The sequence below is a fragment of the Carcharhinus amblyrhynchos genome, chromosome 5 (genome assembly GCF_965287045.1).
Source record: "Carcharhinus amblyrhynchos chromosome 5, sCarAmb.v2.hapA, whole genome shotgun sequence".
In the NCBI taxonomy this organism is placed as follows: Eukaryota; Metazoa; Chordata; class Chondrichthyes; order Carcharhiniformes; family Carcharhinidae; genus Carcharhinus; species Carcharhinus amblyrhynchos.
Genome location: NC_137328.1, coordinates 103,990,268 through 104,007,585, shown reverse-complemented (window position 1 = coordinate 104,007,585; position 17,318 = coordinate 103,990,268). Strand labels below are relative to the sequence as shown.

Genomic DNA, 17,318 nt, shown 5'->3' with positions numbered 1-17,318 from the left:
CCATTCATCATCTTATACGTCTCAATGAGATCTCCCCTCATTCTTCTAAACTCTAACGAGTACAAGCCTAGTTTATTCAGCCTCTCCTCATAGCTCAATCCCCTCAACTCCGGTATCAGCCTAGTAAACCTCCTCTGCACTCCCTCCAGGGCCAAAATATCCTTGCGCAGGTGCGGCGACCAAAACTGCACACAGTACTCCAGCTGCGGCCTCACCAATGCCCTATACAGCTGCAGCAAGACCTCCCTACTTTTATATTCAATCCCCCTCGCTATGAAGGCCAGCATGAGGAGAAGCATTGCAAGAGAATCCCTACAGTGCAGAAAGAGGCCATTCGGCCCATTGATTTTGCAATGACTCTGAAAGAGCATCTCAGCCCTATCCCCGTAACCCTACACATTTACCACAGCTGATTGACCTTACCGACACATCTTTGGACATTAAGGGGCAATTTTAGCATGGCTAACCCACCTAATCTATACATTTTGGACAATAAGGGGCAATTTAGCATGGCCAATCCATCTAAACTGCACATCTTTGGAATATGGGAGGAAACCAGAGTTCCCAGGCAGATACGAGGAGAACATGCAAACTCCTCATAGCCACCCAAGGCCAGAATCGAACCCAGGTCCCTTGCACTGTGAGGCAACAGTGCTAACCGTGGTGCCACCATGCCGGCCAAGCAATCCCAGCCATGCTTCTGATTTATTTAGACTGGTTATCCTGTTGGAAGTTGTAGTTGTTTTTAGTGGAGTGGGAGGAGATTCACCCTGCGGAAGTAGCCTATTGAGGCATTCACATATTTTCACAGTCATTTTCACACATTGGCCCAGTAAGGGTGAAACTGATTCCAATGAACTTGTCTTGCTGCCAGTTAATGGCAGCTTCCCCTTAAGCTTTCTGGTCGGTTTTGTGGAGTCTCCGTTGTGTGTTGTAGCAATAGTGCCTGATCCTGCCCATACAAATATGGAATATAAAACATACTGTAAACTCAACTTAATAGTTCATTACACCATGGAAAACTACAAAGCAAGTCTGAATGTGAGCCCTTCAAGTACACATGGATCATGCAGTTTAATTTTTTTTTGACGCTTGATGGACACATGTACATTAATTATTTAATTAAGATATTTTTATTCTGTTAAAATAGAGCACAATAAAATATTACCTGATCCAAATACCTCTCATGCTTTTGGAGAAATATAAAGCTCTTTGGGGTGCAGATTTTTGTCTCTCCTTTGGCTGAGACAAGATGATGAACACATTCCATGTGATTTTCCATCATATAAAGTTTGCTGACGTCCATCCAACATTTCTGACATTCTGACAAAGCTCTTGTGTTGGGGACACTTATTCATCAAATTAATCCTGTTGTAAAAATCAGTCTGTTTTAACCCTTATACGGTGGACAAAAAACTACGAGTAGACGTCTTATTAGAACAAACTATTTATTTAAACCCACACAATCAATAATCACCCACCCGACCAACAATAAGTTATCTTACGGAAAATACTAGAATTTAAGTGCAGTAAAAGACCTTGACTTAACTTTGTGTGACTGACAAGTACCCAAACAGATTTTTGCCTTTATCTGTGTTGCTGGTCTTGGTAGTTGTCTGCGTAGCCTGGTCCTTTGGTCTGGTCTGGCATTCTGGCTGTGGTCTTTCTTCCTTCTTGGGTGTGGTGGCTCTCCCCTTGCTGGTGATGTTCACCATTGTTGTAGCTCGCTCGTGGGGTCAGAAAGGGAGAGAGATTCCTGGTTGTGCAGTACCCTTTAATACCCCGTTTGGTTTCACGCCCCTTTTTGGCCATTGCCAATCAATCGATCAGGACTTGATTGGACTCTTATCGATCAGGGTAATCAGGTGCCACCACACCGATCTCTGGGTGAGTCCCCAGCGGCCATAGGTCACATACCTTCCTCCTAAATAAGGATTCACGGTGCCTTTACGTCTGGCACACAACCCAGTGTGACCAGCAAGTCTCTTTAATTCTGGAGATGGCCCATATCCTGTGTATTCACTCATCAGGGTTGCAGTCTGTTTGTCTGCCTTTAAACTGCAGCCTGTCAGTTTAGTTTCTTGCCCAATTGTCCCAGAGTGCTTTACAAAACGCCATTTTAGCTGGCCCATTTGGCTACAATCCCCCCAGCCCCCCACCGGGAAATCAGAATAGGAAGATTGCCCCACCCAAGAGTTTCCTGCTTTGCCTATTCTTCCGCCTGGCCCATTCCCTATTAGCCTGCAGCTAACTAACCCTACATTACTCAGGCCTGCCTTACAAAATAGACTGGGCCTGCCAATTGGTCTGTCGGCATCTGGCAGGATTTGTCTCCCCAAACCTGGCAGTGATTAAAATCTAGCCCAGAAGTGTTTCTGATACCAAACGCTGGTTGTTAGATTGAAGCTCCCAGCTGTTATAACCATGTTTCCCTCTGCGTTCGGCCAGCACTTAGCCACGGATCCAAGAGGTTTATTTTTATTGGTGTCTTTATGTTTCAGATGTTTTTGGTTCTTCACCATTGGCTAGTCCAATCTCCCCCCATTCTCTTTCTTCCGACCCTTCGTCAAGAGATTCGTCGCCAAGTCGGGACTCCTCCACCAGCTCCGGAAGCCCAAAGCCTCCTATCATCATCTACAGTTCAGGAAAGAAGTATGGTTTCACGCTGCGAGCAATTCGAGTCTACATGGGTGACAGTGATGTTTATACAGTCCATCACATTGTTTGGGTAAGTGCATGGGAGACAGTGCTGTGTCCAGTTGAATGCTTTGATTGTTAACGATCAACTAACTCATTGTTTCTATTTATTTTTGGCCACTAGAATGTGGAAGAAGGGAGCGCGGCGCACACTGCTGGATTAAAGGCTGGTGATTTGATAACACATGTAAATAGTGAACCAGTACTGGGCCTTGTTCACACAGAGGTGGTAGAACTGCTTGTCAAGGTACACTCGAACAGCATACATGTCTGTAAAGTCTTGGGCTGCAGCTTTAATTTTTAATAAATTTACAGCATTACTCTTTTATGAAAATGGAATGCCTAAAACTGAGTTGTTATATATCCTTTGGTCCTACAAAGTTGAAAAATGGAATTGTTGCATTGATTTTTTTTAAAACAAAATATCTGTTTGGAAAATAATAAAAAAGCCTCTCCTTCTGTCCAGTATTTATGCTGTTTTTAACAAAGCATGAATTCCCATGTATTGGTTGAAAGTGCAGAGTAAAGGCAACTTATTTTCTTGATCATTAGAATTGTCATGCTAGTTTATTTCTGAAAAACAAATATAGTTTTTTTTTGTTCACTCATGGGATGTGGGTGTCACTGACTAGACCAGCATTTATTGCCCATCCCTATTTGTCCTTGAGAAGGTGGTGGTAAGCTGCCACCTTGAATTGCTGCAGTCCCTGAGGTGTAAGAACAACCACAGTGCTATTAGGGAAGGAGTACCAGGATGTTGACCTAGCGACTGAAGGAACGACAATGTATTTCCAAGTCAGGATGGTGAGTGGCTTGGAGGGGAACTTCCAGGTGTTCCCAGGTATCTGCTGTTCTTGTCCTTCGAGATGGAAGTTGTTTGGAAGGTGTTACCTAGGAAGCCTGTTAAGTTACTGAAATGTATGCACTGCCGCTATTGTGTGTCGGTGGTGGAGGGAGTGAATGTTTGTGGATAGGGTACCAATCAAGTGGGCTGCTGGGTCCTGGATGGTGTCAGGCTTCTTGAGTGCACTTATCCAGGCAAATGGGAAATATCCCATCACATTCCTGACTTGTGCCTTGTAGATGGTGGACAGGCTTTAGGGAGTCGGGATGAGTTACTTGCCGCACGATTCCTAGTTCTGACTTGCTCATGTAACCATTCTGTTTAATATGGCTAGCCCAGTTATGCGTCTGATCAGTGGTAACCCCCAAGTGTGTCAATAGTGGAGGATTCAGCAATGGTAATGCCGTTGAATGTCAAGGGATGATTGTTAGCTTCTATTTTGTTGAAGATGGACGTTGCTGGCACTTTTGTGTGGGCATATTATTTGCCGCTTGTCAGCCCAAGCCTGGATAGTGTTCATGTCTTGCTACATTTGGATATAAACTGTTTCAGTATCTAAGGAGTAGTTAGTAGTGAATAGTGCTGAACGTTATGCAGTCACCGGTGAACAACCCCACTTCTGAAAATGCTGCGAAATCTCAGCAGGTCTGACAACATTTGTGAAGAGAGAACAGAGCCAATGTTTTGAGTCTGGATGACTCTGTCAGTTCACAGATGCTGTCAGACCTGCTGAGATTTTCCAGCATTTTCTGTTTTTGTTTCCGATTCCAGCATCCACAGTATTTTGCTTTTATCCCCAATTCAGATTTTGATTATTGTTTTATATTCAAACAATTCTTTTCTAATACATGCAGATCTTAATTAAACACTCTTTTCACTCATTATTTTAAGAGCCTGCCTCTCAGGATCATTGATTATAGAATACAAGAGGCCGTTCAGCCCATCAAGTCTGCACTGACTCTCTAAAAGAGTATCTCAGCTAGGCCTTCTCCCCACTCTATCCCTGTAACCCTCCCCACATTTACCCCACTAATCCCCTAACCTACACACCTTGAGATATTAAGGGGTAATCTATTATGGCCAATCCATCTAACCAGCACATCTTTGGACTGTGGGCGGAAACAGGAGCACCCAGAGGAAACACGCAGTCTATGGGAGAATGTGCACACTCTGCACAGATAGTGACCCAAACCAGGAACTGAACCCGGGTTCCTGGTACTGTGAGACAGCAGTGCTTGCCGCTGTGCCGCCCTGTGCAGCATTGGTGGAGGCCATTCCACCCATCATGTCTGTGTCAGTTTTTGGTTAAGTTATCCAGTTAGTCCCACTTGCCTTATCTTTGCCATAGCTCCGTACACACTTTCCCTTTAAGTATTTAATCAATTCCTTTTTGAAAGTTACTATTAAATCTTGTTCCACCCAGTCATCGTGACATCTTCGGTTCTTTCACCAATCAGTTTAAATCCACGTTCTGTGATAACCGATTGTTTTGCAACTGTAAATAAGTTTTGTGTTATTTACTGCATCAAACCTCCTTTCTGCTAATCCTTGGCTTTGCTGTTGCCACCTTATTCCATATATATTGCATTGCTAACCAAACTGAGCATCGTGTATCCTCAGAAATATTGAGTCTGTGCTGAGAAATTGCATGTCATCTTTTTCAGCATCACATTGTACCACTGCTTTATAGTAGCTTTTTCTCTTCCAATTCTTGATGAAGGGATCTGTTCATCTTTTATAATGAGACACTTGTTCTTAACCCCGTTCCCCTTGGTGAGCTGGTGAAGTGTTATTTTTCAATATAAGATCCATTCAGTGAAGAACCAGCTTTAATTTACTGCTTGACAGCTACTTAATGTTGTCTAACAGCACTCTACAGTCCAAACACCTCCCACCACAATATACAGACAAGTATCATCCCACCCTTATTGTTGACACCAGATTTCATCACACTGATCTTTTGTATTCCACATACCACAGTGGGCTGAAATGTAGCTTTGTACCCATGCTAGTGAATGTGCTTTGTCAGCAGAACCTAGTCTCTGCCTTCTCTCCCGTTCCTAGGAGAGTCTGTGACTGGGGTGGCACAGTGGTTAGCACTGCAGCTTCACAGCGCCAGAGACCTGGGTTCAATTCCCAGCTTGGGTCAATGTCTATGTGGAGTCTGCACTTCACCCCCCCGCTGTCAGTGAGGGTTTCCTCCCATACTTAAGAACCAGGGGTCACAGTCTGAGGATTCAGAATAGACCATTTAGGACAGAGGTGAGGAGACATCTCTTCACCCAAAGAGTGGAGAGCCTGTGGAATTCAATATCACAGGGAGTAGTTGCCAAAACACTGAATGTATTCAAGAGGCGGCTAGATTTGGCACTTTGGGCAAATGGGATCAAAGGTTATGGGAACAAAGCAGGATTAGAGTATTGAGTTGGATGATCATCCATGACTGTAATGAATGGTGGAGCAGGCTCGAAATGGTCTCCTCCTGCTCCAATCTTCTTTGTTTCTGTGTTTCCAAAGGCCCGCGGGTTAGGTTGTTTGGCCATGCTAAATTGACCCTTAGTGTCGGTATGGTCAGACTAGCTAGGCTAAATGTATGTGATTATGGGATAGGGCCCCGGTGGGATTGTGGTCGGTGCAGACATGATGGGCCGAATGGCCTCCTTTTGCACTGTAGGGATTCTATATTTCTATGATCCTTCCCTATGATCCCTTCTCTTTCATCTACATTGATATACATAAACATGAGCACTACTGTGGATAAATCATCCAAAAAATGTTTTGGCATAGATGTTATACGTTTGCTGGTCAGAACAGGCAGGAAAAGTAAAAATCCACAGTCGGTAGATTGGTGAGGGCAAAATCAAGTTGATTTTTCCCTCGTGTTGGTTCCCTCACTATTTGCCACTGTTTTAGTCTGGCAGATATGTCCTCGACATCTCGACTACCAGTCGGTAGTGATGCTGCTACCATTGTTGGTGACAAACATTAAAGTTCCCCATCTTGAGTACATTCTGCTCCATTACCAATCTCAGTGTTCCTTCTAAGTGATGTTCAATATGGGGGAGTACTGTTCCATCAACTGAGGGAAGGTGGTAAATGGTTTTCTTGCCCATGTTTGACCTGATGCCATCAGACCTCATGGGGTCCGAAGTCGATGTTGAGGACTCCATTGGCAATTCACTCTGGACTCTGTGTCACTACTACCTCTGCTGGGTCAATCCTGACAGTGGGACAAAACATGCACAGGGAAAGTGATGTCTGGGACATTGGCTGTAAGAGATGATTCTGTGGATATCACTCTGTTGGCAATTGCTTGCCTCATCTGTGGAACACCCTCTCAATTTTGGCACAAATTCTCAGATGTTACGAAGGAGGACTTAGAGTTGGGTTATAGTTATTTCCAGTGCTTAAATTGATGCCAGGTGATCTGTTTGGTTTTGTTCCTTTTTGACTTTTCTATAGTGGTTTGCTAGGCCACTTTGGAGGACAGTTAAGTGTCAAACCACATTGCTGTGGCTCTGGCGTCCATGTAGGCCAAATCGGGTAAGGACAGCAGATTTCCTTCCCTAAGGATCATCACTAAAGGGGATTTTTAGGACAATCACTAATAGTTTCATGGCACGTTATCACTAAGACTAAGTTTCAGTTCAAGATTTTTATGAAGCAATTGAATTTAAATTCCAGCAGCTGTCATGATGGGATTTGAATCTGTGTTCCCAGAGCATTAGTCTTAGACTGTGGATTACTATTCCAGTGATCTTGCCACTATGGGGAAGCCTAGTGGTGTTATCATAGAATCCCGACAGTACAGTAGGCCATTCGATCCATCGAGCCTGCACTGATAACAGTCCCCATCAGGCTCTATGCCCGTAATTCCATACATTTACCTGCTACCCCCTGAGACTTGAGGGGCAATTTAGCATGGCCAATCAATCTAACCCACACATCCTTGGACTGTGGGAGGAAACCAGAGCGCCCAGAGGAAACCCATGCAGATACAGGGACAGCATGCAGACGTCACACAGTCATCCAAGGCCAGAATTGAACCTGTGTTCCCGGTGCTATGAGGCAGCAGAGCTAACCACCGTGCCACCATGTCGCCCTCAAAAGAAAAATCATTATCACTAGATACTTAATTCAGAAGCTCAGCTAATATTCTGGGGACCTGGGTTCGAATCTTGTCATGGCAACTGATGGACTTTGAGTTCAATAAAAAAAATCTGGAATTGAGAATCTACTGATGGAAAAAACCCATCTGGTTCACTAACGCCCTTTAGGGAAGAAAATCTGCTGCCCTTACCTGGTCTGGCCCACATGTGACTCCAGAGCCGCAGCAATGTGGTTGACTCTCAAACGCCCTCTGCCACTCAGTTGTATCAATCGCTACAAAGTCTCAACAAAGACTGCAGTGTTTCAAGAAGGCAGCTCACCACCATCTTCTCAAGGGCAACTAGGGATGGGTAATAAATGCTAGCCAGCCAGCAACATCCATGTCCCACAAATGAATGAAATGAAGCATCAGTGTCTCTCCATATAGTGGCAGAACTTGAGCCAGAATGCAAGGGAAAGAATAAGATTGAACCTGCAATTTGTGTAAAATGATTAAATACTCAGGATGCCAGAAATATAATATTCACATCCCTCCTCCAAACCCCAAATATCTTTCTTTTTTCATACATTTTTGTATATAGGTTCACAGGTGCTTTGCTTCCAATGAATTGAATTCCTCTGGTTATGTATCCCACCCATTTGGTTAAAAAACACTTCTAATATTTCAGTAACAGCATATATTTAGCACATAAATGTTAGTTTTGATTCTGACATTGAATTGCAGTCCTAGATTAATGTTAATCTAACTTTTTAAAGCAGTTAGCTAGATAAATATTTTCGTTACCTGAAAGTAAAGCCCTCGTTAGAGTAACGGTTTTCTTATCTATTGTGACTAGAGCGGAAACAAGGTCGCTATCACGACCACCCCATTTGAGAACACGTCGATAAGAACCGGTCCAGCAAGAAGACACAGCTACAGAAGCAGAATGATGAGACGGAGCAAGAAATCCAAAAAGAAGGACGGTCAAGAAAGGTACCAGCTACACCTGTTTTTATAAAACTCTATCTAAAGCCTGGAGCAAGAAAAACATTCATCTCATTGAGCCCATTCCTTCCAGAGATCAGGAATGATTATTTTGTCATAGATTGTCTTTGCCCACCTCTCACTTTCCCTACTCTGGGAGAAGAAAGCAAATCAAACAAGAACTCCAGCTAGTGTTTCTTCTCAATTTTCCTTGGACTGGATGCGCTCGGAATGAGCCTGAGCATTGTATTTCTATTCATGGGCAGTGAACATTTTAAAAGTCACTGAACAACGTGTGGACAGTCTCTTTATTTACAGGTAGCGGTATGTACCGGCACCTTACAGAGGCCATTGCTTTCCTTGCATTCTGTCATCTCACTGGTCCCGTCCTACCCTCTGTTCACTCTCATCCCATTTGCCCCCTACTCTCTCACAGCCCATTCTAATTCTCTGCTTGGTTGCTGCATTTGCTGTTTCCTTGCGCATCACACTCCATCCCTCCTCGCATCACATTCATTTTACCAAAATATCTATGTCCTTGTTGTTTTCTTGCCTACCTCAGCAACATCCACCTTTCCCAGTATAGAGGAGGTACGCGCGCTAACAGCCCTCTTGTCCTGCAATATTGAGGGCCCTTCTGTTCTTAATTGGATGATGATTCAGAAGCCCCCTCCAGGAATGTTGCTGAGTGAATCCCATTGCGGGTAAATACAGACCCTACGTCCCCATTTGGTCCTGACATTGGGGTCACAAAGCCAATGGTAACATGCTGCAAATTGTCTCGAACCCTTTAACCCTCTTAATAAGCATTGGCCAAGATTTTGTTAGGCTGACAGCAGTCTTGCCCACCAGTCAGAGAATCAGCACGGAACCCCCATCAATTCCGTGAGAGGCCGAATAGAATCATCAAGCACTTAACTGACCACTGTCAGATCTTCCCCACGTTTTAAATCCCCAGCGGTGGAAGTCCTGTGAACCCAGAGCTGCTGGGCAGTCAGATGCCAGTAGCAATTTGAGTCAAAATCCTGGAACTCCCTCCCCCCTATTAGCACTTTGGGTACACCAACACCAGGTGGACTCCAGCAGTTCAATAAGGCAGCTCACTACCAACTTCTTAAGGGCAATTAGGGATGGGCAATAAATGCTGGCCTAGTCAGTGACACCCACATCCCGTAAGCTCCTCATACTGCCAACAGGTTTAATGGGTGCACCACGTCCTCATGGGATCCAGATCAGAAGGCTGCTGGCAAACCCCATAGAGTTTGTTGCGTGACCTTCCGAGGGAAAGTTATGTGGCCTCCACTTATTGTGCTGGGCTCAGAGATGATGAGTGTCAATTCGCTCACTAATTAGCCTAATTGACATCCCACTGCGTGTGGCCAGGAATCCCGCGCCAACCTCTTTTGCATCCCAGAAGCTCGGAGACTGACACAAGGCCTCTGCTACCATTAAGTGGCCTGTGCTACCATGGTTCCCACTGTGATGGTCTGCATTAAATCCAGCCCAGTAGTTCCCATCACGACGGATATACTTCGTATACTGGCATGGGAAACAGCTCAGAGACAGTTCAATCTGCTGATTCTGGGGAGGAAAGGGTGGTCTTATGAGGTAAGGTTGAGCAAGTTAGACCTATACTCATTGGAGTTTAGAGACCTTATTGAAACATATGATAACTTGATGGGGCTGTTGTTGAACGTAGAACGATGGGGCCTCCTCCTCCTTTGAGTGCCAGGCCCTGAGAGATCTTTGGCCAGAATGGGCTTCTGTTGGATTGGCCCATGACTAAAGTATTGCAGTGCTTTGCCACTACCTTCTGCAGTATGGCTGATCAGGAAACTCTCTCACTCTTTACCTCCTGCCATCAGGCATATTGGAAGGATTTTACAGGCTGATGATAACCTGTTTGGCCCCAGTATGACGCACTTCCTTCAGTGACATTGAGACCTGAAGTGGGATCTGAATCCAGGATACTACCCACTGAGTTATAAAACATCCAGAACTAGGAGGCATGGTTCAGAAAATAAGAGATCTCCCATTTATGATGGAAATGAGGAGGAGTTTCATTAACTTTGGGATTCTCTTGCCTTGCAGAGCAGTGGAGGCTGGGTGTGTGGGGGGAATTTGCTGGCCTCCCTGCAGTGTGTTTCTCGTGGCAGGAGATGGCACATTGGTTAGCACTGCTGCCTCACAGTGCCAGGGACCTGGGTTCGACTCTGGCCTCGGGTGATTGTGTCTGTGTGGAGTTTGCACATTCACCCCATGTTGATGTGGGTTTCCTCTGGGTGCTCCGGTTTCCTCCCACAATCCCAAAGATGTGCTGGTTATGTGCATTGGCCATGCTGAATTCTCCCTCACTGTACCCGAACAGGCGCCTGAGTGTGACGACTAAGGTATTTTCACAGTAACTTAATTGCAGTGTTAATGTAAGCCTACTTATGACACTAATGAATTCACTTTGTTGGGATTTCCCATTGACTGCACCTCATGCTACTGGGAAACTCGCAATAGGGGGGTGTGCTGTCAGCGGGACCGGAAGATCTTGCCGGCATGCACACCCAGAGAATTCCAACCATTGAATATATTTAAAGTTGAACTAGACTCAGTTTGGTCTGCCAGGAAGTGAAGGGTTATGGGGAGCAGCCAGGAGAATGGGAGTCGAGGCTGTGATCTTACTAAATGGCAGAGCAGCCTCAGGAAGCCAAATGGCCTTGCACCTTCTCCCACTTTTTAATGATCCGATGACTGCCTCTTTCGGCACAGCACATCCTTTAGTAACGTTATGTGTCCTAGATCGCCCAGTTACATTCTTCAAATAAAATGATTGCTCTTGAGTAAAAACGAAATGTAACCAGTGATATCTCGGGTATTATATTTTAACAGAAGAAGATCGCTGTTTAAGAAATTTGCGAAGCAGCCCGTCATACTTCATACCAGCCGGAGTTTCACCTCATTGAATCGTTCGCTCTCGTCCAGTGACAGTATGCCTGGCTCACCAACTCACAGTCTATCTCCTAGGTCACCAACACAAAACTTCCGCTCGGCCCCTGACTTTCCATCTGGTGAGTTTTCAGTTAGTTTGAAAGATTGCCTTCGTTCGTTTTGTTGGGGGGATGAGTTTTGGTATTTCTTTTTCCCTGGGGAGACTAGAACTGTCCGTGACGATGTTGAGTGCTCTGATAATCTCTCAGTTAGAATTACTGGGTAAATTTAAACTTCTGAGAGATGCTGTTAACTTGATAAGCATCGAGGGTATAATTTTCCAGTCCTGCCCGCTGCGGGAATTGTAGCAGGCGGGTTAAGGACCATGCCAAGGTCCGTTGATCTCGGACAGGATCACAACCGGAAGATCCCACACTGTGTCAGGCATGGCTCAGTCAGTTGCGCCTTACCCCATCTGTGTCAGAAGATTGTGGGATCAAGCCCCCTCCCAGGAACGTGAGCAGATAGATTTCAGCAGACACTCCAGTGCAATATTGCACTGTTGGAGGTGAGATTTCCTTCGGCTTAAACGGAGGCCCCATCTGCTCTCTCAAGAGGAAATCAAAGATCCAACGGCACTAATTGAATGAAGAGCAGGGGATCTATCCCCAGTGTCCTAAGCAGTACTACCTCTCAATCAGAAGCACTTTTAAATTGAAAATCCATGGTAAAATTAATTATCACATTTCTGTTTGTGGGAGCTTGCTGTGCACAAATTGGCTGTTGTGTTTCTTACAATACAATGATGACTACAATTTAAAACTCCCCACTAACCTGAAGAGCTTTGGGACAGACATGGCTGTGGTTGTGAAAAGCACTGGATAAATACATTTCTCTTTAAATCTCAGTATATTCTGTAGAAAAAAAAAATCTAGAAAACAAACGCTCACTCACATGTTTTCAAAAAAAAAATTTTGAATACATTTTGTCAATTATACATAGGATTGTCCCAAGATAAGTCGCACTGGCAGATTTCATTACAGAAGACAATTGTTGCTATTACTTTCTCCTGAACTCAAAACCTCCATTTAGTAGAATGAATAAAGCCAAGAGCTACTGTAAAGTCTAGTATAATGATCACACAATGTAAAGCCTTCATCCTGACCTTTAATGCTAGCCATTAATTGATTTTGCTGCTCCTGCTCTCTTAATAATAGAAATGGACTATAAACTCACTCGGTGCTCTGTAAATGTAGAATCTAACCAAGAAAGGAACCCAATAGACTGACTATCCTAAGTTAATCGCTCTTCCTTTCCCCTAATTTCATGAAAGTTTAGACTCGGGCTGTGATAAAGGTTCCACAGCACAAGTCTTCAGTGTTTCTTGATGGTACCTCCTCATTCACCCTGCACTTCCCCGTAGAGGTCGCCAGCGAAGGGACCCTAGCAATATTTTCATCTTCCTTGCCATATTGATTTTTGAGGCAAATTCTGACAAAGGATTGAGCGCAGGACCTTTGTGATCTTCTGTCGAGTGACACGTTACTGTTCGTCACTGAACCTCAGTGGAGCTTCAGAATGAATCCGTTGTGTTACTCAATAGCTTCAATCGTACACGGTGGTTGTCATCAGATTTGAATCCCTGAGTTTTCATAGTCAAATTCGCCAATCTACCATTTAATTATGTCATAAATCACTGCTAAGTCTTGTCATTATCAGAATGTTGAATTACAACACTCAAATCTCATCCAGTGAAAGTATAGTGGCGAGTTTAGCAAAGTTATGCAGTGACTTTTGCACTGTAAGGTAAAATGTACAAACTTGGGTTGAAGGCTTGAGCAAAACTAACCGTTTGTAAAATGTTTCGTTTTAACAGGTACAAATTCTTCACAAAGCAGCTCCCCCAGCTCCAGTGCTCCAAATTCTCCTGCCGGCTCCGGGCATGTTAGACCAAGTACGCTTCACGGATTGAGTTCAAAGCTAGGTGGACCAAAATATAGATCGGGCAGACGTAAATCAGCTGGTAGTATCCCACTATCCCCTCTGGCACGAACCCCTTCTCCTACACCCCAACCAACCTCGCCTCAGAGATCGCCATCCCCCTTGCTTGGCCACTCAATTGGAAGTTCCAAAATGGCGCAGACTTTTCCTGCCAAGATGCACTCACCGCCAACTATTTTAAGGCACATGGTTCGGCCTAAAAGTGCAGAGCCGCCACGATCACCGTTATTAAAGAGGGTGCAATCTGCTGAAAAGCTTTCTCCATCATATACCTCTGACAAGAAACAACTGTGTGTTCGTAAGCATAGCCTCGAAACATCGCAGGCAGAAGGAAGGAAGGAGTCCTTACAGAGAGATTTGTGTCTACATAGCTTAGAGGAGAACGCATTTGAAATGTCGTCCATCACCAAAGTTCGGCCTGTGGAGCAAGGCTGTCTCAAGCGTCCTGTAGCCAGGAAGGTGGGAAGACAGGAGTCGCTTGATGAGGCTGACAAAGAGAAACTAAAGGCAATAGTTATAAAGAAGAAAAACTGGAACGTGAGACGAGAGTCTCTCCAAAAACAAAATGCAATACAAGAGCCAAACTCTGGACATGAAAAGGGCGTAGATGTGGGTGAGTTTAATTTGGACGTTGCTGAAGGCGAGAAGTGCAATGATATTAAAATGCAGTGTTCCGATGAACTGCGAGTGCCTACCGGTGGCTCACTGTTATCTCCTTGCAAAAAGCCGGGCACCAGTTCCAGTGCCCCCAGTGATGCCCCATCAGTGTCGCAGACTGCACACCCCAATTCAGACGTTGAAAGTTCCACACCAACTTCTGGCGTGCTCGATGCCGAGAAAGTTGCCCAGTCCCCCCCAGCTCCCTCAGAGGTGAAGAAATTTGGTGGGAAGGAGGGCGAGGCAGAGTGGACTGGCAAATGCACTAAAGAGCCAAATGTTTGCGAAAGGCCGGAAGCCAAGGTGTCAAATGTGGAACCTGTAGGAAGCAAAAAATGTTACAGAGATACCAATAATGGTATGGGTCCATCAGAATCGTTCAAGAGCGAAATGATCTCACCTGCCCACAACACCCAGCCAAAGACACTAACCTCTCTGAATAAAGAGGAACCTTCAGTTCTGAAGAAACCCAGTACGCCAGTAAGCACTGCATGCACTGCTCACAGTCATTTGAGGACAAGCCCACCAGACTGTTCCAAGGTAGTAACTGGAATGGGTCAAGTTGCTCTAGACAAACCACAGTTAAGTTTAATGACTGAGAATGGCACCAGGCAAATAACTGACTGCAAAATGGACAGTCGATCTATCTTGAGTCTAAAGCCACTGGAAGGCACACTTGATATCGCTTTCTTGTCGGGTCCAAGCACATCAAAGCCAGAGACGTATTCACCTGCAAGACATGACCAGCAGAGCTCGTCAGTAAAGGACACATTATGCCACAAGCCCAACCCTAGTAATAATGCACAACCATCTCTTTCTAAAAGCAACGTGCCTGCTGCTTCCTGTGGCAGGGCAGATGAGACAAAGAATGCCTCTCAAAGCTTACTTCTTAGTCGTTTATCTGTTGAGGCTGTGTCAGTAGCTGGAATGCCTGAGACAAAGGAAAACAGTTCACCCTGTTCAATGAAGGATAAATCCTGCGAGACCAAATACAGTCTCGGGCCAGCACCTCAAAGCGCGAGTTCAGAAATGTGTGCACCTGCTGAGAGAAAAGACGCTATGGACTCTAAGGGAAATAAGCAAGGTTGTCATTCACAGTCGTGTACTGTGAAGAAAGGGAACACTTGGAAAGATCCATCAAAGTTGTCTCCGCCTCAGCACCATTCTCCTTCTGGCACACATCCAGAAGTGGACACAAGCAACCAAAAACAATGCCCGAAGGAAACATTACAGGACAGGCAACCTAAGAATTCATAGCAAGTTAAGATAGAGAGTTTTAGTGCAGTGAAACTGAGGGCAAAATTGCAAATGGCATAAATAAACTGACAACAGTACTTTCCCTCATTCATAAGCATGGCCGAATCCTGTTTCTCAGTAACTAAAGTCTTTGGCTTAATACCTTTTTAAAAGGTTAAATACTGTTATCTGCACCCACCCCCCACCCCTGCGAGCCCCAACTCCCACAACTGTTTTGTTTATAATGACCAGTAGAAATATCCTGGTATTTATATGAAATCACTTGAATGTCCAAAATATTTGGTGTAGAAAGATTTTTTTTATGTAGATATAATGCAACAAATGGCTCTCGCAGCTAGGGGGAAGAACACTGCGGGCTAAATTTAACCATGAAGACATGTAACTCACTCCCTGCTCTCTGTGGTGACATGAATAAATGTTCATTGTGTGGTTAAAAAGTAGTGGTGTTATTTTATCTGTAACAAATTTTCACATGAAAAACACCCTTAGTGGCATTCAGTAGAAGTTGCTGTATAAATGGAACATTTGTGTGGCTATGGAAAAGCTTGCTGTTTTTAGCAGGTAAACGCTAAAATTTACATTCCGTTTGAATGCATTGAGTAGCTCTGTACATTTCAAACAGTGTCATTTCATTTGTGAGTAAAAAAATGTACATATTATCCACAGAAAGGAATTTTTTTGAGTTTTTCTTTTCATTTTAAAAAAGTGGGGATCCCATTGGAGTCACTCGGTGCTGAATGGAATAGTTTTTTTTTCTCTATATTGATTTTGCTAAGCCTTTATTTATCTGTCTCTGTGTAGAAAACGGGATTTAGTGTTTGTTTTGGTTGAAATGAATGAGAATGCACAGATAGAAACACATCAGTGCTGGGAAGACTTGGGCACATATTGACTCAACTGAGGAAAAAAAAATCTCAGTAAAGATGTCACCTTCTATTCTGCAGCCTTCAGACGAAATGTCTGTGCTTTTTAGCTCGTTATGAAACATATTAAACACTTGTTTACAAATGTATCAGAGATGTAAATAACTATACGGCAATGTTATGTTTGCCAAATCTATGTGTGGCATTTTGGAAACCTCACAGGTATTTTGTTTGTATATGTACCAATTTTACGTCTTGGTAATAATGTACCAACCAATCGTTGAAGATGTGAAGAATGTTGGGCTGTGTGGAATCTGGGTTGTTGTGTTCTGTTGTGGCGCAGGTGAAGTTAGATGTGTGCTGTACCTGTTGGCTTGGCATACTTGCTATAGTTGGACTAATGCTTAAAGCAATGATTTGAAATATGCTGTCAGAACTACTGTGCAATAAAAAAATGTTTGCAGCTTCTGTGTTTTGTTTCTCCCTCCCACAGAGCTTTGTGAATGTTCTAACTGTTGTGTTGTAATGGAAAAGAAATATTTATACTTATGCATTTGCATATCACAAAAAAATAAATGTTTTTCAGCATGAAAAGATGTCTGTTCATTGCAGTAGCCTCACTGCTCTTTCAGTGGAAATAAAAGAACTGCACAGATGAAAGTCAGCGGTACCGGCTTTTCACAGTTCCTGTGTTATAATCTCTGGTCTTTGAACGTGTGAGTGTAACATCTGGGAAAAACATGTCTGAATGGGCATTCTTTCATGGGATGTGGGTGCCATCTTTGTTGCCCATCCTTCATTACCCTTGAAGCTTACTAGGCCACATTAAAAGACAGACAAGTGCCAGCACATTTCTGTGGGTCTGGAGTCGCATATCGGCCAGAGCGGGAAAGAATGGCATTTCCTTTCCTCCAGGATATGAGTGAACCTGCTGGGGTTTTTTACAAAAATTGATAATATTTATCATGGTCGCCAGTACCGAGTCTAGCTTTATAATTCCAAGTTT

At 44.1% G+C, this 17,318-nt stretch overlaps 1 protein-coding gene across 8 annotated transcripts in view; it reads left to right on the top strand.

The window, feature by feature from the left end:
- LOC145343260 (microtubule-associated serine/threonine-protein kinase 4-like) overlaps positions 1 to 16,142 on the top strand; it is a 445,947-nt gene extending 429,805 nt beyond the window's left edge. For all 8 annotated transcript variants that reach the window (XM_080189364.1, XM_080189367.1, XM_080189366.1 and 5 more), the window contains 5 exons: positions 2,502 to 2,728; positions 2,822 to 2,944; positions 8,488 to 8,624; positions 11,496 to 11,674; positions 13,411 to 16,142. In XM_080189364.1, the coding sequence (XP_080045490.1) occupies positions 2,502 to 2,728; positions 2,822 to 2,944; positions 8,488 to 8,624; positions 11,496 to 11,674; positions 13,411 to 15,449 (2,705 nt within the window). In that variant the 3' untranslated portion in view covers positions 15,450 to 16,142. The remainder of the gene's footprint in view (positions 1 to 2,501; positions 2,729 to 2,821; positions 2,945 to 8,487; positions 8,625 to 11,495; positions 11,675 to 13,410) is intronic.
- The last annotated feature ends 1,176 nt before the right edge of the window (positions 16,143 to 17,318 follow it).